Raw genomic sequence first — 26,624 nt, 5'->3', positions numbered from 1 at the left:
TAGCTCTATAAAGTATTGAAACTTAATTGCTATATTTATAATATTAGGTTTAATTGCAAGGAAAAATTGTAGTAGCGGTCTCTAAACTTTTACATTTTTGTAGACCTTATCCTAATATTTATTTTATGCCAATGAAAGTCCTTAATCTTTTAGAAATATGCAACAGAGGTCCAAATAGATTGTTTGACCATTAGTAGACCAAAGTCATAGGATTGACCAAATTTTGACCAATTTTAAAAGGTTAAAATAGTAAATTTTTATTCTATATAATAAAACAATTTAAATAAAATAAAATAATTAAATCAAAAAATAAAAAATGGAAACCCTATTTAAAATTTCATCTCCTTTCCCCCCTCTCTCAAAACCAAACCAGACAACAAGGGCTAAGCCACCGCAACCAAAACCTTCACTCATCAAGAAATCAAGATCAAGACCTTCACTCCTCAAATGAAAAACCTTCAACTGTCCCTCCAAGAACAACGGCCATGGTCGACCGAACAAAACACAGAAAAATAGAAACCAAAAATATCCTTCGCATTGTAAACCAAAATCGAAAATTTGGAGTATCTTCTGGCCAATTGTTCACAAACCGAGAATAGGATGTTTAATAGAAGTTATAAGAACTAATTAACGAGTTGAGAAGCTTTGGTTTGTGATATTGTGTTGGAGAATTTCTGGGCTTTTGGCATTCTTGAATTTTGGCCTTCGGAGTTCTCGAAATTGTGCTTTCGACGTCCATCGAATGAGTTTGGAAAGGAGGACTTACTATTGGATTTACTCAAATCCCAGATAAAGATGAAAATAAGTTCTCATTAGCTTTAGCCACATGATTTTTTCCTTTATTTACAGTTGCAAGTTTTTTCCTTCAGCTTCAACCTAAGTCCTATGAATGGAGATGGAGATGGAGATGGAGATGGAGATGGCCTGCAGTGAAGGTTTTGGTGGCGATTGCCAAAGTCTTGTTGATGGTGGTAGCATTGGCTTAGCCCATGTCGTCTGGTTTGTTTTTGAGGAGGGAGGAAATGTGGGGTAGCGTAGGGTGGGTCGGGGCGGGAAGATGCAATTTTGAATAGAGTTACCACTTTTGAATTTTTTGAATTAATTATTTTATTTAAAATTTTTTATTATAATAAATTTAAATTTACTATTTTAACCTTTTAAAATTGGTCAAAAGTCGGTCAATCCTATGACTTTTGGTTAACTAATAGTCAAATGGATAAAAATGAACCTCTGTTCCATATTTCTGAAAGGTTAAGAACTTTCATTGGCTCAAATTAAAGGTTAGGTAAAGTTGTAAATTCAATTATAATTGTAATTGAAGTTATAGGAGTACATATGTAATTAAATGTGAACTTTAATTAGAATTCATACTTGGATTTTAACTCCGATTTGAATGTGTAATTATTATTGTACAAGGATTGAAATTATTCTAAGGGCTAAGCCACCGCAACCAAAACCTTCACTCATCAAGAAATCAAGATCAAGACCTTCACTCCTCAAATGAAAAACCTTCAACTGTCCCTCCAAGAACAACGGCCATGGTCGACCGAACAAAACACAGAAAAATAGAAACCAAAAATATCCTTCGCATTGTAAACCAAAATCGAAAATTTGGAGTATCTTCTGGCCAATTGTTCACAAACCGAGAATAGGATGTTTAATAGAAGTTATAAGAACTAATTAACGAGTTGAGAAGCTTTGGTTTGTGATATTGTGTTGGAGAATTTCTGGGCTTTTGGCATTCTTGAATTTTGGCCTTCGGAGTTCTCGAAATTGTGCTTTCGACGTCCATCGAATGAGTTTGGAAAGGAGGACTTACTATTGGATTTACTCAAATCCCAGATAAAGATGAAAATAAGTTCTCATTAGCTTTAGCCACATGATTTTTTCCTTTATTTACAGTTGCAAGTTTTTTCCTTCAGCTTCAACCTAAGTCCTATGAATGGAGATGGAGATGGAGATGGAGATGGAGATGGCCTGCAGTGAAGGTTTTGGTGGCGATTGCCAAAGTCTTGTTGATGGTGGTAGCATTGGCTTAGCCCATGTCGTCTGGTTTGTTTTTGAGGAGGGAGGAAATGTGGGGTAGCGTAGGGTGGGTCGGGGCGGGAAGATGCAATTTTGAATAGAGTTACCACTTTTGAATTTTTTGAATTAATTATTTTATTTAAAATTTTTTATTATAATAAATTTAAATTTACTATTTTAACCTTTTAAAATTGGTCAAAAGTCGGTCAATCCTATGACTTTTGGTTAACTAATAGTCAAATGGATAAAAATGAACCTCTGTTCCATATTTCTGAAAGGTTAAGAACTTTCATTGGCTCAAATTAAAGGTTAGGTAAAGTTGTAAATTCAATTATAATTGTAATTGAAGTTATAGGAGTACATATGTAATTAAATGTGAACTTTAATTAGAATTCATACTTGGATTTTAACTCCGATTTGAATGTGTAATTATTATTGTACAAGGATTGAAATTATTCTATCTCTATAAATATAGATTAGATAAAACCTAGACATCCCATTGAATTGAAATAATAATCATATACATAATTCCATAGTATTTAAATTTGTAGAGAGAAAAAGAAAGAGAAAATAATTATTTTTTTAATTTATTCAATTATTCAATTCAAGTATCAATTTCTTGATTTAATTAAAAGAAGTACCTTACCCACCAGAGTTATCTTGACTTTGGAGAATGCTATAGAAGTTCTTGGAATTAAAAGGTTGGAAGCTTGTGATCTAAAAAATTGGAAGTTCGTGATTCAGATTTAATTCCATGATTAATTATCGAATTTAGGTAAAAATTCAAATCCTTTATTTTTGATATAATATACACGTGAACATCTAGATGATCTTATTTATTGAATTAAAGAAATTTTTTAAATTCTGGGTAATTCTGCTCCCACATTCCAATAAGAATCAATTATTTATGACCAGTTCTTAATTGTAGTTCATTATTTTGAGTTTGTAACAAGATAAGTGGATTACGATTCCATCATCTTGATTTAATTTTTTGTTTAATTAGATAACAAAATTGATAGCGTACGGGACATAGGCTCACTATACATTCATTAGTGAATTTTAAACTTAATTTAGATGTTGAGACCCACTGTATATATATATTTCTTAATGGTGAATACCTCTCGGGTGAATTCAAAGACAGCTTTAAAGAAAATGGTACTATTTCTTAATTGAACACGTCTTGTATATCCCAACAGAATAGCGTTTCAAAAAGAAGAAACACAACATTTTTAGAATAGTTAGGTCAATGAAGAGTTTTACAACTCTATCTATCTCATTTTGGAATATTGTAATACCTTAAATTAAAAAAAAATGAAAATGAAAAGTCAAAATTCTCAAGCTCTTAAAAAAATAATAATAATAAGAAAATAATAAAGAACGAAGGGTAGGCGGTGGATTGATCATCCAAATCCATTTACAATTTCACACACAAACACATAAAACACACACTGAGAGAAAACGAGACCAGGGAGAAAAAGGAAGGACAAATAAAAAAAAAAGAGGAAGAAGAAAGAAAAAAATAGAAAAATTTCGTCAACATGTTTGAAAATAAGTAGTTTATGCTATTAGACTTGAATTCTTCAATTTTGATAGGTAAGTAAAAAGTTACTTATTATAAAGTTATGTTTAATTTTATAGTTGTTAGATTGTTAGATTAAATTCAATCTTATTGAAGGGGTTAAGTATAATAAACTATGAAATTGAGTAAAGTGAAAGAAAAATTAGTTTTAATGATTAAATAGACTATGGAAATCCCTTAAACGTAAAATAATTAAGTCTGGGTATCGCTTATTTTATTATTGAAATTACTTAAAATAATTAATTGTTGATTTAAAAATTATATCATATTTCAGGCTGCGATACTGACATCGAACAGTTTACCAACCGAGTTGATTTTGCGAACGTAGTTCTATGAGTGAAAAAATATAAATATTTTTAAAGTATTTATAAATTAAGTATATTATCAAAGTATATGCAATTATGTGAATCATTTGCTTCATTATGTGATTACGATGAAAGTTTCTTTTATTATGATCCATGCGAAATTTCAAAGATTATTTATGATATTGAGAATTATTTGGTATATAAGATATGTGATATTGAGATCGATCAGAAAAGTAGCCGTGATTATATATTTCTTCTAGTTCACATATGGGCCTTGGCCGTGTTCTATACTACATTAAGGGGTCTTGGACCGAGGATGAAGGGGTCTCGACCGTGTACATATAGTTTACTGAGGGGCCTTGTCCGTGTTCTAGAATTGATTATGAGAGGTCTTTGAGACCGACTTTCGTTCACGGAAGGGGTCAAAGGCCCGTGGCGAGAGTTCTTAGCTCGAAGGGCAGATTATAGATTTTAGTCAGAAGGTACATTTTTGGTAGATCACATGTGATATGATGAGGTAATGGTATATATATCAGCTGATGACTATATCGTGGATATGAGATTATATTTATAGAGTTACGAGAATGTCTCATTTTTTTGGCTATAAATTTTATGAGGCTATCGTGTGAATTACTAAACGATATGAGCTTGATGTCTATGTATGAGAAAAATGTTTAAATGAAAAAATATAATTATTTTCGGACTTCTTTACTCACTGAGCTATCAATTCATATATTTTCCCGTAATTTTCTTACAGGTAGCAGTTAATTCTTTTTTGCTGAAAGAGCCTAATGATTTCGGAGTGAGAGCCACACGACATGTTGAGTGTTATAAACTCATATTGATGAGGTATAAAGTAAATAATTTGGGCCAATCTCATTATATTTTACATAGCATTTGATTTTGAAACATTTTTGTAGTAACTCATAGTCAGCCTTGGTGATAGATTTGACGTTTTGTTAGCATCTATCATTTGATTTCGAAACACTTTTGTATTAACTCATAGTCAGCCTTGGTAATAGATTTGACGTCTGGTTAGCATCTATCATCTGTACGCGTTGCGTTTCGGGTCCGCTAGGGTGATTCGAGACGGGTCTGTCAAATATACACTGAAAAAATTGGATATATTGCTAACTTAGTTTTTTCTAAGTTGTTCTCATGACTCTCCTAAAATTTTGGAAGGGATTCAAGTCCTACTAGAGATGGCAATGGGTCGATCCGAGTCGGCTTGGCCTTTAAACACATGAGTTCAGCTCGTGACGGCTCGGTTCGGCCCTTAAACATATGAGCTCGTGGGTCGAGCCGAGCCCACGAGCCGCCCTCGAGCTCAACGATCTGAGCCTCGGTTCGTTGGATTCGACCCTTGCTCAGTTCGTGCTCAAGCTCATCGTTTGACGAGCCTGAGCCGCCCACGAGTTGAGCTTTAACAAGTTGATTGGCCCGTTTGACATTCCTAAGTCCTAATTGCATCACATCTAAAATTTGGGGGTCCAGATCATGTGCTAAAAGAGTAGGCAAAAAAGTTGGAGAAAAATTGGATCTCTTTAATGGCATTTGTTTTTGAGATTGTTAAGCTTGTTTCTATTGAAACAATCTCTTGATTGTATATAGGGGATTTTGTAATATTGTCTTGATCCGAAATTGTTTATTGAACAAGATCTGGACCAAAAATTTGTCCCTAGTCCTGATCATTATTAATTGCAACGGAAATGATATATACTTATCTTTCTTCAAAGATAAAATCCATTACCTTAAAATCTTATCTCTCTTTGCAAACTCTACATCTTTAAAGAAACAAGCATCTCCTGTTTCAAAAATTGACCAATTGGATGTTTAAAGTTTTGTAACCCCTTAATAGTTGCTTTACTTGGAACTTTGTTGAGGATTTAAGCTGCGATTTTTTTTTAGTGCTCTTTCCTACTGAGATTTTGATAAGGTAAAATGGTGTTCTGTTTAGTCTTTCAGTAACACCTTCATGCTATTGTGGAATGATTCCACATTCCTCTATGAATTTTAGCAAAAGGCCCTAGACATTGTTCTCCCAATCCGTCATATCTGCCATAGTATTCACCCTCACGACCATAATGAAGTGTTTTATTCTTTTGTTGAGTTAATTTTCAAACGCAGTATTATAATCCTTGAACATGTCCAGTGATTAAAATTTCTCATGAATGAGATACATGTAGTGATAACGAGAAAAATTGTCCATGAACGTAATAAATGACCTTTGACCATTCTAAAAAGCCGTAGGGAATGTCCTATAGATATCCATGTAAATTTGTTTTCTAAGACCTTCGAAGTTCTATTAACTCCTAATCTCTTTATATTTATTTGTTTTCCCTTAATGTAATTAATATAAATAGTTAAGTCTAAAAATATTAAGGGGATCAAGAATTCCTTTCGACACGAAATTTCCTTTTTTTCGAGAGATATGTCCTAATTGCTTGTATCAAAATGAAGCAAAATTCTCATTGGTTAATTTATGTTTAATATTACGTGAATTCATACGTAAGGTATTTTTTAAGAGGCAAATGTATTAAGCAGATATAGGTTATTATAACCAGATAAAGAATTGGTACCCACAATATTTTAATTAAGAAAAAGACATAACTGACTATTTTCAATTGAACAAAAGTAATCTAATTTGTTCAATGTAGAAATAGAAACAAAATTTCATCCAAAAGGACAATACCGCAAATGTCTCTCTCAAATCCAAATAATAACAGTCTTTAATAATAACATAAAAGTTCGTATACTCTCAACTTTAACTAATATGCCAAGTCCCTCATAGATAAATCTTTCAGCATCAATTGACTTTAAGCTATTTAAGCAACCCCGTATAGACATTCTTACTTGAATAATAACATCAAAATTTATCTACAAAGTGTGTTTAGGTATTGAAACTAAATTAACGACAAAAATGAGAAAAATACTTGATTTTACACCCCAAATGTGGTATTTAGTACAATCTCTCTTCATATGTCCCATATTTTCATAAAAGTAACAATTAGATGATTTATCATTTCTGACTTTTATTGTACTTTTAAACTGAACCAGATGTATCTTTCTTATTTTTTTAACTTGTCTTTAGAAGTACTATCAAGTGAGTACTTCTAATTCTCTCTTTCTTTAGACTTCTTCTTGCACACAATATGAAATGAGCTCATTAAGAGTCATATTCCCTTTTCGATACCTATAATTGACCTTAAATTAATCGAATTGTGTAGGAAAAGAAATCAAAACCATATGCATGAATAAGTCATCAGGCAATTCAAACTTTAATGCCGTTGATTTTGAAGCAAGATGAGATACATTCATGATATACTCTCGTACATTTTCTTTAGCCTGATACCTTAATGAAACCAAGTTTGCCAAAAGTGTATTAGTTTCAACTTTATCGCTTTTTGCAAAGCATTTTGGAATATTTTCTTTAAGAATTTCTTGACAGTTACGTTATTGGATACATTGCTCTTGAATGTTGCGAGAATTTTACTCTTTATGTTCATAAGACTTATGTAGTTTGAACGATCTCACTTATTCAAGTCGAACTCTTATCTATAGGAATAATGAATTGTTCAGTCCTTAACGTAAAGAACTATACAAATGTTCTCTTTTTAGCCCTTAAACTTTCGTTCAAGCATAGAATTTGAATTAATGTTGATGGATATTAGAAAAAAAGATGGAGTAGAGAACTTAAACCTAAATAGCATGTTCACATGGAAATTCATAGTGGACATTCAATAATTTCAAAAAATTGTAGCCCCATCACAAGAGATAGAACATAACATTAATATTTAGTTTTTGGACAGAAACATCAACTTGTAAGGACAGACGGACCCACATGGGGTCATGTGGGGTCAAATGACCCCACAAATTTTGGATTTTTTTTTTTAGAAAATAATTGTTTTAACCGTTTTATGATCTACTTTAATACATGTCAAATGAAGTCAAAACATTGCATTCTTAATATCATTTTGAAGTACTCATAACCTAGTTTTTCACTTCTTAATGGCGTGCGAAATGATCAACCATAACAAAAGTTATGATGTATCAAAATGAGCCGCTCCAAATTAGTATTTTGAAAAGTTCGATAATATGCTAACTTTTAAAATTTGCCGGTGATCGTATATTATCCGAATCCACAAATTGCCTATGTCATCTAGAAGCTTGTTTCGAGAACTAGATCGTAGTCATATCGAATGGTCTAAATAGATATTGAAAATAGTTAAACATGTGTCAAACATATATACTAGAAAAGACGTTTAACTCGTTTTTTCTTTTAAAAAAATTCAATATTTCATTAATGTTTATTATTTTTGTGTGATAAATTTTTCAATATAATTTACATCATTTTATTAGGAAATTTTACATGGAAGATGACGTCAAAAATTCTAAAATCGTTACGGATTACATGTAATTTGAATTACTTTCAAATTATTTTTTTGTTAAAATTAAATTTCATTTACTTCATAAATTAAATGTGAATTTTATTTCAATTGGTTTACTTCCTACATCCAATTTGATTTATTCGCCATTAACTCAATATCTAAAAATGACATGGTAAACAAAATTATACATGTAGCAAAATTCATTTAACACTATTGATAATGATATAATTATAAGACATTTTTCAAGGTGTCAAAATGCGTATTAACTTATTTTCATTAATATTATATTATTTTGAAAAATTATACATTAATTTTTGACCCCACAACCTAGAAAGGCTAGGTCTGTCCCTACTTGTAAGTAGTGCTCATAGTGGAGTAATCAAATATTGACAATAAATTCGATAAAAAAAAAAATCAAGTCTATCTTTGGATCGACTCAATGTTCACATAATGAAAAGCTTTACAATTGTCACATATTTATTACCATGGGGATGCAAACAATTCAACAAACTATTGACCTTCCTTTAAGCCAATGAATATCTGCATAAATTACGTTCACACAACATTTCTAATATTCCAAATAAATCAACTTATGGAAGAGATGTTGCTTTGGTAACATGTCGCTTCAACAAATCTATTTTAGAAAATTAGTAATCTGAAGTAAATATTAAACACTAAAATTTGAAATTAATTGTCCCTTGATATTTTTTATTTTTATTTTTATCTTTTGTGGCTAAAAGAAAAATAAATAAGTAAATAAGGTTGAACAGAAACCAACGTTGCAGCATCCGCGCCTGGCCTGCACCTTGACTCTGCAGTGCTACAGTGACTAGTCGAGTTGCCTCGATGCCACGGTTGCCGCTTTGAACTAGAATTTTCAAAAAATTTGAATTTTTGAATTTTGGGATTTCAATTCATATCTAAAATGGAAAATCCAAATTATAAATTCCAACCCTAAAATTCTTTCTTGAAGAATTCTGAATTTCAAAATTTGTGGTCAAAATCCATATTCCAAATTAAAAGATTTCAAAACTTATTATATGAATTTCAATGAAAAAATTCTTCCTTTAATTCCAACGGTTTAACGTGGAGTCGGTTTTGATACCACTTGTTGAAAATTTTATAAAACTATAAACTTTAAACCCTAAATTCTTTTATTGCCAAGATCCTCCATGTCAAATAACCAAGAAAATTAATAATACGGAACATACCTTAATTCTTTGGGAATGATTCTTTGTTACTAGATCTTGATTATGGATCTTGAAACTTGAATTGTAATCTCTTCATCTTTGGATTCTTCACTTTTGATCTTGAATGTTGCTTTCTTTGATTATTTAATTCTTGTTCTTGGTTTTGCTTCTTGATTCATAGTCTTGATTCTTGAATTCTTTCTTCTTGATTCTTGATTGTAGGTATCGAATCTTCCTCGTCAATATGTTTCTCTTGTATTTTTGTATTGATGGGATAACACAAAGAATAAGAAGTTGCATATGAATTGAGGACCCCTCCTATATATAGTTTTCATATGTATTTCATCTATCATGAAATTCAATTTTAAAGGAATCTGATTTCTACACATATAATTTGACCTATATTTTATTTAGATGTCCTAAACCCAACAATTTAATTTTTTATTAGATCACTTTAATTTTGGGTCTAACTTTAAGATGGCCTTTTTATACACAAAATTAATTGTATATGTATGCCCACAGACAAATTAAATCCCAACACAAGTGACCCTGGTCAATCCATAGACATAACAACATTTGGATGACAAACTGAAATAAAACTAAATAGACAAAGAATATCAGATCAGTCCAGTAGGTTCTCACACAACATTGCATAGAACTAACATAGAAAATAAGACATTAAACGAGCCTATGATCATTTATGAAGATCTTTGCTGTCCAGTCTTCTTTAATTTCCGAACTTGATTAACTTGCTGGTAGAACTCTTAGCGGACAATGGAACAGAAGTCACAGGCCCTTTATTAAATCAGCTGTTGACAAAATTAAAAAGAAAATAAAACAAAAATAATTAGCAGCATCAGTCTGGTCCTGTTTATAGTATCAAAGAAATATTGTTACATCAAAGGGGTGAATGTTATGGATTAAAGTCTAATCCATCAAGAATGCAGTAAAACATAATAGAATAAAAAATAAACAAAGTTAACCTACGAATTTATAGAAGTTCTCGTGAGGGCTACTTCCGTTTTCGAATATGTTATTTCACTATAAAGAATACCAAGGTTTTCTTACACCTCTCACATGAGAAAAGACCCCCAAGAAATTCCTTTTACTAGGAATACTAGGGTGGTCTAATATAATCGTGAATAAAAATGCTTGTTAGGAGTCAAACTGTAGTGCATTTGAAAATCAACAATGCAAATATTCACAAATAATAAATTGAAGTTCTTGTAGTTATAACAAGAATGAAGAAAGTAGTACTGATGTGCGAGATTCTTACACTAATTGAAGAGGTGATTGATCTTGCTGAGGATAGTTTTCATTTGGTTGCAGAGCGTTAACTTGAAGGTAGTTTCGCTCATCAAATGGCTGAGGTTGAACAAGCTCATAGTCAGAACTCCCTGGCATCAAACTCATGTGCTGCTGGGCTCTCTCAGTTTCAGCTATCTACGAAATTACACAGATCTATGTTATTGCTGATGATCCATTTACAGCCGTGCACAAACTCCACAGAGAGAGAGAGAGAGAGAGAGAGAGAGAGAGAGAGAGAGAGAGAGCTAGCTTTACCTTTGCTCGAAGGTACTGATTGTTATGGTGTAAGTCGATCTCCTGCTGTCAAATCATTTTTCCACGAAGAAAGAAAATAATGAGGAAGATGGTATTTGAAATAAAAATATGTTTACAACAGAATCAATCTTCTCTTGGCCAGCTACATATGAAAATACTAATGCAAGCTTGAGTTTCCCTTTCGTTTATAGAAATGAATACTTGAAGCAGACTTTGGAAACATTCTTCAATATAGAATGAAAATAAAAAAGATGGTTATTTGCCGTAATACACAAACAGATTACTACTGGGAATTTCAAATTAATGTGGTCAATTTACAATCTTAAGACGTAGGCATATAGCTGAAAGAATCGACTTCAGCAGCAAACATTTATTGTCTGTTTGATTTCAAAACCATGTTACACCAATAAATGAAGTCTGCATTGTACAGTTAATTAATTATCTAAGTGAAGAATTATATTTGGAAACAATGCCAAGAGTGGCTTGTAATTCTTTAATTGCTGTGATATGCATCTTCACAGAGAACGAAAATCACATCTTGGTACAAAAGAGAGCATTATCTATCTGCATATTGTAACCTATAGATGTATGAAAGTATGTTTTACACGTTTATTCATGCTTGTAAACTTCGTAACTATTTGAAAATTGAGTGGAGTTCTACTTAATTTAGTGTAAATATTGCTATAGCAGAAAAAACCACGGTTTGGAGGCATTTGGAGTAAACATGACAATTTTTGAGCTAAATTGGAGTAGGTTCGTGGGATTTATAAGAAGCATTAAGGGATCAATATGAGGGAAGTTACAAGTTTTGGGAAAGAAATTCAACATTGAAAAGTTTATGGACAGATTTGTATACTCTGGAGGTTTGGGGACCGACATGAAAGATTTTGTAAGTTTCACGATCAATATTGAAGGTTTGAATAAAAAGGACCTAAAAGCGGGCCAAAAAGTTGAAATAAGGACCGAGGCACAATAATCCAAGTGTAGGGAAAAGAAATTCAGAGTTGCTGAAACTGCAGGTTTCATAATCGAGGAGATTCTTTAGTGACTTATAGGTTGGGTGATCAGAGTTTACTAAGGTTTAGTTATATCTGGACAAACTGTAAGTTATATTTTTTAGTTGATCTTTTCGAAAAGGTTTACCCGTACATTTTTTATCCTTGTGATGAGTTCTTCATTGGGTTTTCATTTGTTACCAAATTTGGTGTCATTTACTATTATGCTTTTGATCTATATTGCATGATTGACACCTATGGTTTAATTGGACATTAAACTTAATCTTATAGAAAAAATAAATTAGTGACTTGTTATTTTTTATTGATTCCGTATTATACATCTCTAAGTATTGTTGAGTCTAAATGCCGTTTGATTATATTTTTCAATTGGTATCAAAGCTTAATTCAATGACCCAATTTTGTCTAAATGGGTCAATTACTTTTCATTCCTTCTTATTTTGACAGTCGTAATTATGCTTATTGGAAGACTAGAATAAGAGACTTTACAAGGTCAATGGATGAACATGTTTTGATTAGTATATAAAAGGTTTGGACCGTTCCATCTACATTTGTTGCTAGTGTTGTACACCAATAGATATCTTTACTTGGACAAAAGATGATTTAGGTGAGTTCAATTGAAATAGTAGAGGTGTTCATGCCATTATCACTATTTTCCTTGAGGAGTTTAAGCGTATTTTAATGTGTGAGACTGCGAAAGAAGCTTGAAATATTTTAGAAACTACATGTGAGGGAACCATGACCATTAAAAACTCTAAATTATGAATATTGACTACTTGGCTAGAAGAAATATGATGAGAAATCCTTCGATGAGTTATGTGCAAAACTGAATGATATTGTGAATTCTAGTTTTAACATAGGTAAATGAATCCCCGAGGCTAAGATTGTGAGAAAAGTGATGAGATCCCCACCTAAGAGATTTAGACCTAAGGTCATAGCTATTGAGGAAAGTAAAGACCTAGATGCTATTAAGATAGAAAACTTGTAGTGTCTTCTCAAACATATGAATTTAGCTTATTCCAGTCTCAGAAAAATAAGTCTTCAGTCCTAAATACTGTTAAGGAAAAAACTAGTAATCAAATTGATGATGGCACCCTAAACTATGAGAAGTTTGCCTATCTTGCTATGAAATTTAAGAATTTTTTTTAGGAATAATAAGAGACTTTCTGATAAGTTTAAAGGTGACTCTAGTGAAAACATGAACTATAAAAATGGGAGAATTACTACAGATTCTTAGAAGAGGTTTCAATTTGTGAGACGCCATGAATGCCAGAGTTTTGGATATGTTAAATCCGATCGTCAAAGTTATTAACAACATATTAGGTTTGAATAAATCAACTAGGAATAGGAGAGATTTAGGCTGTAATAAAACAAATTCTCATACTTCTTCGTCTTCTAAAAACAAGTTTGTACATGCCTCAATCAAATTTATGAATGTAAGAACCCTAGGACAACAATCATCCGCTTAACATAGATTTCATCAACTTAAGGTTTAAAATTTGAGACCTAGAGTTACTCCAAGGGTTTATTCCCACCTGTCACAATTGTTGTGAGTTAAGTCACATTAGATCTAGATGTCGTAAACCCTTGGTTAGGAAAAAAAAAAATAAGATCTCACTATTCAAGTTAGATTCTTGACAAATATGATAAGTTATTCGACTAAGATTACATCTTCTTCTAAGAAAATTTGGGTAAAAAAGTGTGAACTCTACAGTCAAAGTGATGATGTAAATTGTGGTATTTCTCGTGTTGCTCTTAAAGGTAAGAGCACTTATATTTCTCATTTATTAGGTCTTTAGGTGCATGCATTTGCATTGTTCATGATATTTATGTATACAAGCATTCATTCTTAAATTTTCTTATCTTAGATAAATTTTCTTAGCTTATATAAATTCACTAATATAAGATTTTGAGTCTTGCTTGTTGGAGATAAATGGTACTTTTCACACGTATGTTGCATATAGAATTTACTCCATATATGTTTAAAAATAAGTTATGGGAGAAAAGTTCATTGTTTATAAATTTTGGTTATTAAAATAATCCAATAAATGTGATTTCATTTATCATTACTTGATTTTATATTTATAAACTCATGAAAGAGTTGTCTCGACAAGAAATTTTTTTTATTCTCCCATTACATGTGTTGCATAATTTTGCATTGTTTTTCACTTATTCATCGTTTTGTTATTCATGATAAAAAGGGGGAGAGATAAGTACTTGAGAGTTGAGTATACGAGTTACGGAGAGAAGTTAATACATTGTTTTATTTTTGATATTTTTGTTAGATTCAAATTATAATTGGCTAGCTCCATATTCAAAATCATAGTTATTGAGTTGTAGTAATATTCAAAAGAGTCGGGGTTGGTATATAGGTTTTAAAGGAGTCAAAGATGGACCAATGAGAAGAAATTGCTGCAAAATCACTCAACAACTGTGCAAGAGACACTCTAGAGGAAAAAGTAGGAGCTTGGTTGTTTGCTAACCGCGAGAGGGGCGATTGAGCGATCGAGTTATCCGAGCAGATTTCTGTTCACAATTTTTACAATTTTTTTCAATCCCATTCAACCTCAAGCACTTGATATTATAAATACCCCAAGCATAGTCCATCCCATGATGTTTGGTGATCAATATTTCATATAAAAAAACATCCTACAGAGATCAATAATATATTTCATAATTCTCTTGATTCAACCACAATATCAAAACATAAAAGATCAAGCACAAAAAAAAAAAAAAAAAAAAACAAAAAAAAAAAAAAAAAATAATAATAATAATAATAATAAATAAAAAATTTACCGTTACCAATAAGCCTTAAAAGTTCTGAAATTGGGAAGAGACAGCTAGAGTTATAATTGTTCCGGAACGAGTTCGTTCTTGGTGATCTATACGTAGGGAAAAGAGTTCCAGAGTTGCTGAAAAGTGCAAGTTTTACAATTCAAAAGGTTTTTGGATAATTCATAGGTTAAGTGGTCAGAGTTTACTAAGGTTTAGTTGTGTCTCAACTAATTATAAGTTATCTTTTTCGGTGGATCTTTTTTGCAAGGTTCCCCATAGCTTTTCAAGTGATTTTCCTTCATTATCAAATTTGGTGTTATTTAATTTTATACTTTTGATCGACATTGCATGATTGACTCTTAGGGTTAAATTGGACATTACACTTAATCATCTAAAAATAATAAATAAGTGACTTGTTGGTTTTTATTGAATCCGTGTTATACACCTCTATGTGTTGTTGGATCTAAATGCCGTTCGATTATATTTTTTCATCGGTGATTGGATGTTTTTAAGGCTTAACCAGATTTACATATAGACATATTTAGTTGACTTAATTGAGTAGAACTAGTGTGAACTCAAGAATGGTAAATCAATTAAAATTGAAGAATTTGCTCGGAACACATAATTGATTGTTGTTAGAATTTGATGGTCTCAATTAAGAAGATATCTATAGTGAACTCATGAATCTAATGCACAAATAATATCCTAAATTTTCTATTTGCACTTTTAATTAGTTCCATAGTAATATTTAAGAACATAATTAATCACTTTTAATTGTGTTTTACTCAAATGAATAGGCATATTCAAACCAATCGATACATAAATAGTTCCATTAAGAAAGATAATCTAGTCTTTTTAGATCCACTTTACTACTTGTTTAACTGATAACACACACTTGTCATTACACAACATCTCCATAGAATTATCTTAAGTTCTCGCACATATATAACTTCACAACATGCTTAGTGTGTGTGACTAGCCATGATTAGGAGTACAGATACCTAAATATTTATTCTTGGTCTACTTATCAATATGTGACCTTTGATAAATGCTTGGTACAAATTTGACATATTTTAACATTTCGTGGAAAAAACTAGCCTTAATTAAACGGAGAAATATATATATAACATGCAGGAAATAATAATTTCTTACCCTTTTTTGCATGTACTCAATTTCAGCAAATAGCAGTTCATTCTGAGATTCATAAAAAATAAGACAAGTTAAGCAAAGAACTCTGAACTTCTCAAAGTAATGTCATTCATATACATAATTTATTGACAAGAATACAAGAACATAAACTATTAATTGGCACCTTTTTGGTACGGATTCTGCTAATGCCTCTTTCGACCTTAGTCTCGAGGTTCTTGAGATCTCTGAGGGACAGTGCCCCGAGTGATTCACCAAGCATGTTCCTAAATCAAAAGAGCCAGCCAAATGTTATATAGTGTAATTATTGCACCAGATAAGATAAGATAAACCAGCAAAATAAAAATCACCTGTTTTGATTCTGCAAATTAGTGATATGTGATCGCAGTTTTGATGCTTCTTGCTCGTAGAACTGCAATGGTTCACGAATAAAGTTTAGAATTCGGGGTTCGTAATGTATTAAATTATGCATTTCCATTTCCCTGATGTAAACTCTAGTAACTATCATCTGATACTTGTAATGTTGAACCATTGATCCCCACAATATTTGTTGAAAAACACATTTTGAAGTTGTGAAGAACAACTGTGCTACACATCCAGGATGAAAAATAGGGATGACACATGTCGTCCCGTGATTGAACAGTTTGAAAAAATTAAAACAAAAAACACTCAACCATTTGCCATCACCTCAGTGTGTCTCCTCCTTCCCTATTTTTAACCTTGGCTAACTGGCTTTATTTTGTGACGAAAGGGAAAAGTTAAATTTGAAAGTGTACCTGAGCATTAGCTTCAGATACTGATCCATTGTTTGAGGAATCTGAACAGGTTTTCTTGTACCTTTCAATGGTTGCTTTGACACTGCACAATTTACATTTAGTCAGTCTTCAGATGTCAAAAATTTGTTCATTCATATACCTATATATAGTACTCTATACATCATAGGTAAATTCAAGTTGTAGAGGGTAATGAGCAAATATCCATAATCTTAAATATGTAATTTAATAAAAGATAAGAATTCCATTAATTCTCTATCAATGGAATTGTAGCCAATTAGTTTTGGAATAGGGATAAAATGTTAAACTCATCATGAAAATCTAGGTTAGGTTGAATATTAGTACTATCCTTAAGGGGTTGTTTGACAAATCTTTAGATAAAAATTTTAACAGATTTTTATAAAAGTTGATGAAGTTTGTAGTTAAAAAGTAAATAAAAGCTATGGATTTTATGAAATATGTGACTAAAATTAAATATTAACTTTGACCACAGTTTTTTTAACATCTTTTAAGGTTTTCCAAACAAGTACTAAGGGTCTGTTTGGCATGACTTTTAGTTTTGCTTTTATTTTCTGTAGAAGAGCTTTTGAATGAAATTATTTTAACTTTTGTTTGAAAACTAATTTTCAAAAGAATTTTCTATTTCGAAAGCATTTTTAAAGGAATCCACAGTTTGAACCTGCTTCCTCTAAAATATGTTCTAATAGGAAAAAGCATTTTCAAAAAATTAGACAAACGAACCCAAAAACAACTTTTGAGTTTCAAAAACTTCTTTTGACTTTTCAAAAGTTATGTCAAAAATGCCTGTAGTATATTTGATTAATGATTTCTTAAACACTTTTCTCTGGTTTTTATTTTATTTTATTTTTTATTTATTTTTTATAAAGATGCGTATGCAAAACAATGAACATAAAGTGAATATGGGAATCTCATTCTATCAACTCAACTTGTCCCATGACATGAACCCAACACAGAGGAGACACCCGGATTCCTCAGTAAACTGCTACCTTAATTTTGTCGAGCTACTGATTGGCTGTCCTTGCCAAGCAGGCATAAATCCCTTTCTATGATTGGCTCATTTTTTAGGGTTATTTAATCTTAACTTCATTTACACTATGGATAATACTCTTTTAACCCTAGGTTACATGCCAGAATCGAGTCTTGTCCATCAGAAATTCTGAGAAAATCAGAACCGTCCATTTGAAGCAGCCATTCCCATGCATCAGCCAGAAAAACAAAACAGAGATCAGACATTCAGAAACTCCCCATTGGTTGCCAGCTTCCGTGCATTTGTATCTGCAGTCTGACTTGCCCCACCACGCCCCACCCCACCTATTGGTACCTCGTATTGGTTGGCCATTCTCTTTCACTTCTGTTCCATTGCTGTTTTAGTTTCACCGATCTCAGAAGCTTAGCAAAAGCTTCCAACTGAGATAACCTAAAGAAATATGGGTCTATTTTTCACCATTCCAGAGAGAAATCAAGAAAATTTATGGGCATGATGACCCATCACTTCCTTTCTTGTCAGAAGTGAAGAACAAGAAAAATCGAGTGTAATATGACTAAAGATTCTTGATCTGGGTCAATTCTACATATATCTAAGTTCAATTCTAACTGAACAAGAACACCCATGTTTTCAATCTTCCCTAAATGAAAGGGGGGGAAAAAGAAATAAAGAAACCCCAGATCCTGAATCCGTAAAAGAGTTTGAAAAATTTACAAGTATGTGCCTTATGTACAAACCGTGCTACTTTAACTAGGTTTTGATTGGTTGTGACAGATTCAAAGCTCAGAAAGCTGTGGATCTACACATAATAGAAACCATAATTAGAGACGAATCTTGCTACATGTACATCCTGACATAAGGGATTACATATTGCTATATGCTTTTCTATTTGCTAGTTTAAAAGAATCAACTTTTTCATTCAATCTTTCTTCTCTACATCATTTTCGATAACCATTTATGTATCATTTTGACACGCAAGTAGCAAAACCTTAGCAGACAGATCTAGAAGTTTGCTTTTTCAATTTTTTTGCCAGTGTGATTTGAAGAAAGTAAACCCTAATTAGGTTAATATTTAAATTTATTTAGAACTGCACGTGTGGTAAAGGAAGTATCTTGTGAAACCCTAATTTTGATTGGTTGGGAAACCCTGATTAAGCATCTTTTTTCAGAGCCCATTTATTCACTTTGGTGATGCAAAATCTGCTGGCTATGGACAAATGAGAGCTTGATGGATTTCTTGCCAGGAGAGAGAAAGGAAGAGAGATGGAGAAGAAAATTTAACAATATAGCAAGAACTGAAGAGATGTTCAACATACAAATAATTTCCTCTTATTTTGCAAGAGATCTATGCATTTTACAAGAGATGGACTAAATGGGATCAAGAAAACTGAAACCCCATAAAGCACAGTGAAGCAAAAACAAAAATTGGAAAAATTGGAAAGACAAATGAATCTTTGTCAAGAAAACTTAAATCTTCACTGTACAAGAAATTATTGTGTCCTTGTGTTCAAATCTTCCCAACAATTCTAGAGTAAGTAATTAACTTAAACAAAAACTATGAAACTAAAATTTGTCCCCCTTTTTAGGGCAAAAGAAATCAAGGAAAAAAAAAGTGTTTTAGATTCTTTTCTTACTGAAATACAAGAACATAAAAGAAAGTCTTTTAGAGGATTAACAAAGAACAAAAACAGCCCCAGATCCTCAAGAAACATTGAACTAGTCCCTTTCAAATGATTATTTAGGCAGATTAACGAGTCTATTTATATAAATTCACCTGTTGTTGGCATACTCATAGAGACGACCACGGCTTGAGAAGACAACCAAGGCAACCTCAGCATCACAGAGTACAGATAATTCATAGGCCTTCTTGAGCAAACCGTTGCGACGCTTGCAGAAGGTGACCTGACGATTTGTGGTGTTTTCGATCCGCTTGATCTCGATCTTTCCCCTACTGATTTTCCTCTGGTGAGAAATTTCCCTTGAGTGATCACTCTGCAGTGCCATTTCTCAGCTGAAACAAGGGGGAAAACATCATTACCTAGCTAATTCTTGAACAAAATCAACCTTATACAACTTGGGTTTTTGAACAAAAATTCTAAGCAAAAGAAAACTTTAAAAACCAAGAATTCGGAGACTTTATCCCTAAAACAGAATTCCATGTATGTGGGTTTTATTTTCAATGATTTATTTGAGGTAAAAGAAAATGTTTTTTTTTCTTTGTACAAAATAAGGATGTGAAATGAAGGAATTGATTGATGACAATACAGGTGAAGCAAAGAAAACTGATTTTTAACATATTTTTAGCTTCACAAACCTTGTAAGGAAATTAGGACAGAAATTAAGGTTTTTGGTTTGAATTTTCTCAACCTTACTACAAGTTCTGCAAGGGAAGATGCAGAAAATGGAAGGGAACTGCACTAGGAGGTGTGTATTTATAAAGTAAAAAATGGCTTCTATTATATGATAACACAAACTTAATTTTTTGTCGTTTTATTATTTTCGGGTGATTTTTATTGAAGTAACAGGATAAGGGATAAATTTTAGGAAATCACTCGTAATATTCAGCCTCTCTGACCATTCATTTTCATTTCTCATTTACTTTTTCATTTCACTTTTCTTGTTTCTTTTGAGTTTCTTCCACTTCATCTGAATTATGAGTAATGAAAAATCTTGATGGGTGGGGGTGATGGGAGTTGCAGTTAGGGTGGCAATGGGCTCGTGTTCACAAACTGTGCTCGGTTCATGCTTTGACTCGTGGCCTCATGGGTCAATCCCGAACCATAGCCACGAGCACATGATCCGGGGCATGTTTAATTAATAAAAAGAATTAAATTCCTCATTCTTTTTTTGGGGCTCCGATCTGACACTTTAGATTATCAATTTAGACCCAACTTACGAAAATAATCAATTAAAAACAGCCGTCACTTTTTAATTCTTTTTAGATGATTAAATCAAACAAGTCAATTTATCATATGTTTGAATACAGTTTATAAATCGTGCAAAGTAAATAATATCAATATGATCACAGAGAAAACCCTTCGCAAAAGATTAAAAAATATGGACAATTTGCATGTCAACAATCCACTATTAACGATTAGACTTGTAGCATAATCCATAACTAACCCTTGGTCTCCTCTGACCTTCTTCTATAATCCCCTTGGTCCTCTTGGACTGTTGCTCCTCATACCAGCTCCCAACCTTGGTATCATTTATCTCCTATAGACCTCCAAGAACGAACTTCATTATTGAGTGCCGGAACTTCAAGCTCTTCTCAAAGCTTTTGTAACTCTAAAAGCTAATTGACGAAGGTAGGTTTAGGCGTTTGATCAACAATCTTATATGGTGGTTGAATCTTGGAATCAATGAAAGTTTTTTGGATCTTCATGGGAATGATCTCTATAGAAAAATATGAGTCAACACACTTTTAGACATTCATAGAGTATGATATATATATATTAGAAATGTTTAGGATGAAAAGGGGTTTAAAATCAAGTTTTTGAAGGAAAACATGATTATTGGACGTCAACCGCCACTCAAGTGTTGAGCTAACACTAGGCGATTGGCACATCTACTGCTTGAGCGCCAATCTAGCGCTAGGCGGGCGACACGGGTTATGCTTTTGCCACTCGTGCACCAACTGGGCAGCAGGCTAGCGGAAAAGCATCCTTCTCAATATCAACTTCTTCAAATTTGAATCTTGAGCTTCTTCTTGAATTTCTTTGACTTCTTTTTGGATTATATCAACCCCAAACTATTTTTACAATAACTTGGACTTTACTAAACATATTTTGACTTTGTCGATTAATTGCAACAATTGAACTAAACTATAATTTTGACTTAAAAATTTGCCAATTACAAATTTAAATTTAACAATATCTCCCTTTGACATTCCATGACAAACTAATTTATTTCAAAATAAAAAATCCAATACAATCTACCCAAAGACACTTCCAAAGTTCACTTTACCTTGTTTCCTACAACATATAAAAACCACATTACCACGTGAAAAGCAAGATGAAACTAACAATTAACAAAATCATATAAAAGTTATATAAAACAATATAATAAAACATGTGTAATACCAAAGCATGCAATATAATGTGAATTGATAACTGTATAAAAATACAGTTATTTAGACTGAAAAATATAGACATTTAATAGTTCTTTAAAATAATTATAATCTAATTTATTGTATATTTCATTTATTAGGCAAAACTCAATAGCTGAAAGTTGAATTGAAAGAAATAAGTGAAAATGGCAAAAAATTGCGAAGTACAAAGTTGAGGACCAAATTGCAAATATCCAATGGTTGAATTGGACCATAAGAGATACTTTAAAGATTGATATGAGTCAATTGAATGCAATTAGAAGTTAAAAAGAAATGAAATATCATCATAATATTACCATAAATTGACTTCCAATCACATGATATACCTTCTAAATTTTTAGTCAAAGATTGCGACCAATTTTTGGCTTAGTAAATATCCGAATTGGGAAATATCTATCTCCAAAAAAACTGTATCCCTTTTAGTTATCTTTTCAACGCATTTTGAATCGACTCAATCGGATATCAGAAGATAAAGTTATGATCAAAATACTGAATGTTGTGCAGAGACACAAAATCCGCGCACGAATATAACTTTCCCTATTCGATTTGAACTCTTTTGGAAACCAATTTGAACGTAATTTTTAACCAATTTTTGATTCATACAAATACCTAATAGTAGAATACATGAAGGTGGCTCTCATATACATCTTTTATACTCCAATATTCATCAATTGTTATGATCAAAGGAGGAAAATTCATAGTTTTTGTGAGAGAATTGAAAGGGACTTGCAAGAATTCAATTAAGAAATATTCAAACTTGGTTTTTGGGCAAAGAAGAGACTGCACAAGTGGAAATTTATCAAGAACTATTGAAGAGATTCAAGATCTCAAGATTTGTCTTCATCTTCTCAATTTATCAAAAATTCGGGTTATGTCTTGCCATTTAAATATGATTTCTTGTAATTTCAATAAATTAGGCTTGTTTTATACATTGTTAGGATGAGATAAACCCTTGTTGTGATATTTTTAGTTTTTAATTAATTATTTTAACTTCAATTTGGTTTGATTTGTGGATGTTTATTATTGTTTTTATCATTCTTTCAATTGTTTGATCACCAATTGAATTGTTAGTAGATTTTATTGTTATCGAGAGAGACAATTGGATTTAAGCACAATATAATAAATATTGTAAGGTTCGATAGATGATAGAAATATACCTCTCTGCTTTATATGGTTTCAATAGGTGTTTTAGCACTTGTTAATACATTTATCATGTTTGCATCTTTCATTAAGAGATAGGAGGATCATACGAGGGGAATACATTTGATCACTATCGAAAAAGGCTTTCAATTAAATTAGAAACATTGATCAACATGAATAATTTCAAATTGTCAATTTAATTATTACACTAAAAATGGAATAACAGGGGAAATTCAACATCTTAGCAATACTTTCACATATTTGAAAAGACCCATTAAACCGCTTTCTAGTTTAATTAATAATTTAGATATTAGTGTAGAAAAATCACAAAACTTATTTGTTATTCGATTAAAGTTGCAATTAATTTTAACTTGATCAAATACATAGTCATCGTGGGTTCGACACTCTACACACTACTTTACTACTTGTTCACGATCCCGTTCCCTAAACGATCATGAATTACAAACTTAAAAATAACCATAGAATTTTAATGTCAATATTGACAAAACACAACACGTATTAATAATAAAATTACATTGAAACTCCCCTAAGTTAAATATCAGATTTTTAAAATACTCTTCCTAACTCATATATACTCAATTCCCTGAAATCACTCCCTTTTTGTCACGAATAACAAAGGAAAAACAAGAAATAATCATGAAAATACAGAAAGAAATGAGTTAAAAAAATGCACATATATAATTATGCAAAAATTATTTGTTTACTAAAAACTGTCATTTGGAGACAAACTTTTTTTATATTTTCATAGATATTTTGTTTTAAATATATCATCATGAACAGTTATTTGTCTAATACAAGTTTAATGCATAAATAATAAATTTTTCCCACGCAACTTATTTTAAATTTAAATGGAATAAATTGTACAAGCTATATATGTAGTAAGTCTCAAAATCTTAAATCAATAAGAAAGGACATGCAAAAAATCATTGGTGAACGAATGTTTTCCTCAAAGCATGAAGTCAAACACAATACTACTAATGTGTGTGTTTGTAATGAGTTTTGGCCCTATAACTCCAAATCAAATGACCATTAATTACTCGAGTCAAATAGACTCCGAAAAAACTATAAGATGTATTTCACTTTTTCATATATTTCAAATTTTGAATGCACATTGTAAATTCTAATCTCATCACTTTCTCACAATCTTAGCATCTGGAATTCGTTCGCCTAAAAAATTATAAGTTGACTATATCATTCAGTTTAACAAAAAAGTCATCAAAAGACTCATCTTTCGTCCTAATTTCCTCAAATCTAAGCAGTCAATATCTACAATTTTGAGTTCATAATGGTCTTAGTTCCCTCATGTGTGATCTCTAGAATATTTCACCAATCTTCTTTTGTAGTCTTACACATCGATACACGCCTAAACTCTTCAAGTAACATGGCCATAAACAAAGCATGAATGGCTTTACTATTTCAATTACATTCATCTAAATTAGTCCCAGACCAATTAGCAATAGCATTAGAGATAACTACACCTTCAATGGCGGTAATAGGGACAGTCCAACCATTTTGAACACTCAACCAAACCTACGTATCCATAGACTTAAGGAAAGTTCTCATTCTTATCTTTCAGTATGCATAATTATTTCTATCAAAATAAGGAGAAACAGACAATGATTGGCTAATCTAGTCAATTGGGGTTAAGGGTCGCAAAATAAGGCAATGAAGGTCAATGATCGAAAAATAAGACTCTGATACTACTAGAAATTTTAGATTATCAATTTATTTAGACCTAAAGTATAGAAATAATCAATTAAAAGCAACAAATCACTTTTAATTACTTCTAAATGATCAGATCAAACAAGTCAATTTATCTTATATTTGAATACCACAGTTTATAAATTGCACAAAGTAAATAATATCAATATGATCACAGAGAAAACCCTTTGGAAAGGATAAAAAAACTCCGAGTACTTTGCCAATCAACAATCCATTATAAATTATAAGACTTATAGTATGGTCCAGACCCGACTAATCCTTAGTCCTCTCTGACCTTCTTCCTGTGATCACTTTGGACCTTCTTAGACTACGTGTTTCTCACATGAGCTCTTGAATCTTGGCATTGTTTATCTCTTATGGACCTCCAAGAACAAACCTCGTTCTTCAACTTCAAAACTCTAAGAGTCTTTTTCAAAAATTTCAGTAACTCTAAAGGCTAATAAGTGAAGGTAAGTTTAGGTGTTTGATCAAATATCTTATATGTTTTGATCTACGGTTTAATGTTAAAGTTGATAGCTCATTCTACAAATCTATGTTTGAATGAATATAAACTCAAATAATAAGGTGGTTGAATCTTGAAATCAATGTAAGTGTTTTAAATCTTCAAATAAATTATCTCTATGGAAAAATATTATTCAACACACCTTTAGACATTCATAGAGTAGGGGATATATATATAAGTGTTATGCCCTAAATTCAATTGATTTAGGTTGTAAACACTTTTAATATGTTTAATGTATTTATTTTTGGCAAGATTTATCATTTATTTAAATTATTATTCTGATAAATAATATTAAATAATAGAGTCCGAAGATTCAAGTTTAAGTGATTTGTTAATCATAAGGAGTTGTGATTGTGAAATACAAAATACATATGATTGGATCTTGAATAATCCATGGTCGTAAGTAATAACGAGATACGGATATCATTATTACGGATAGACCATCACGTGTGGCATTTCTTACTTGTGAAGTAAGTAGCTGATCTCATGAGTTAAAGTATGGTGACACTTAAATGAGCGCATGGATGTTTTGTTATAGAATGAAATATTGGAGACACGCTAAGAGATTCCACATGGATAACTATCTGAGTGTCAGTAGTTAATCTCCAACGTTCGGTACTGGAATTAGTCCTTTGATTTGATGTCGTCATAGTGCCTTATATGAGGACAGTCGTGATTTGACGGTGTTGGATGTTGTTCTACCAAGGGCCGCTAATACGGCATTGTTCGGGTATATCAAGAACCATATGAAGATTGTGAATGATCAATAGAGGATTCATCACTCTTAGATAATAAGAGATTGTGATTTGCATTTCGTTCAATTAAGTCAATAATGAAATCGTTGGCCAATGTATACTCATAAGTCGAAAAGGAGTTTTCGACTCACGTTGATTTAATAGTAGAATGAAAGATATGATTGACAATCGAAATTGACACACTTCTATATCTTGTAATTGATCAGATCATATTGACGAAGGGATTATAGTTTCATGGTAAACGAACAAGTTTGATTTTGTCATACCACGTGACATTTCCAGTCACATGTGTTGCCTTGATACATTGCTAGATGTCAATTTAAGACGGCGAGTGTGAATTGTTGATAAATTAAAATGGTGTTTTAATTTATCAATTTTGATTAGATCAAAATAATATTTCACGTCATTAGGCATCGTAGTCGGGAACCTAATGGGTTGCACATAAAAGAGAATTGGAATATTGTGATTTGTCAATTAATTAATTTAACAATTGTTAGATAAATTAATTAACTGGGTTGATTATTTACAGGCCCGAATTAATTAATTGAATTAATTCACAGACCGAATTTAATTAAATGGATTGATTAAATATTGGACCGGATCAGGTCAAACC

The 26,624-nt window shown here is 31.7% G+C and overlaps 1 protein-coding gene across 4 annotated transcripts; it reads right to left on the bottom strand.

The window, feature by feature from the left end:
- Positions 1–9,954: 9,954 nt before the first annotated feature.
- On the bottom strand, positions 9,955–20,213 carry LOC111412195 (floral homeotic protein AGAMOUS-like). Of its 4 annotated transcripts, none has more exons than XM_023043005.1 (9): positions 20,078–20,213; positions 19,538–19,774; positions 16,761–16,842; positions 16,335–16,396; positions 16,151–16,250; positions 15,991–16,032; positions 11,051–11,095; positions 10,764–10,930; positions 9,955–10,296 (listed from the first exon to the last, which is right to left on the bottom strand). In XM_023043005.1, exons 2-9 carry the CDS (start codon positions 19,765–19,767, stop codon positions 10,293–10,295), a joined length of 732 nt encoding a protein of 243 aa, XP_022898773.1. In that variant the 5' UTR covers positions 19,768–19,774; positions 20,078–20,213; the 3' UTR covers positions 9,955–10,292. The 4 variants fall into 4 exon arrangements, with proteins under 4 accessions (XP_022898773.1, XP_022898775.1, XP_022898774.1 ...); XM_023043007.1 differs by having other exon boundaries at positions 11,051–11,092; XM_023043006.1 differs by having other exon boundaries at positions 20,131–20,202.
- Positions 20,214–26,624: the final 6,411 nt, after the last annotated feature.

The sequence above is a fragment of the Olea europaea genome, chromosome 16 (assembly GCF_002742605.1).
Source record: "Olea europaea var. sylvestris chromosome 16, O_europaea_v1, whole genome shotgun sequence".
NCBI lineage: Eukaryota > Viridiplantae > Streptophyta > Magnoliopsida > Lamiales > Oleaceae > Olea > Olea europaea.
Note: the sequence above shows the minus strand (reverse complement) of the source record. Positions and strands in the feature narration are given on the sequence as shown.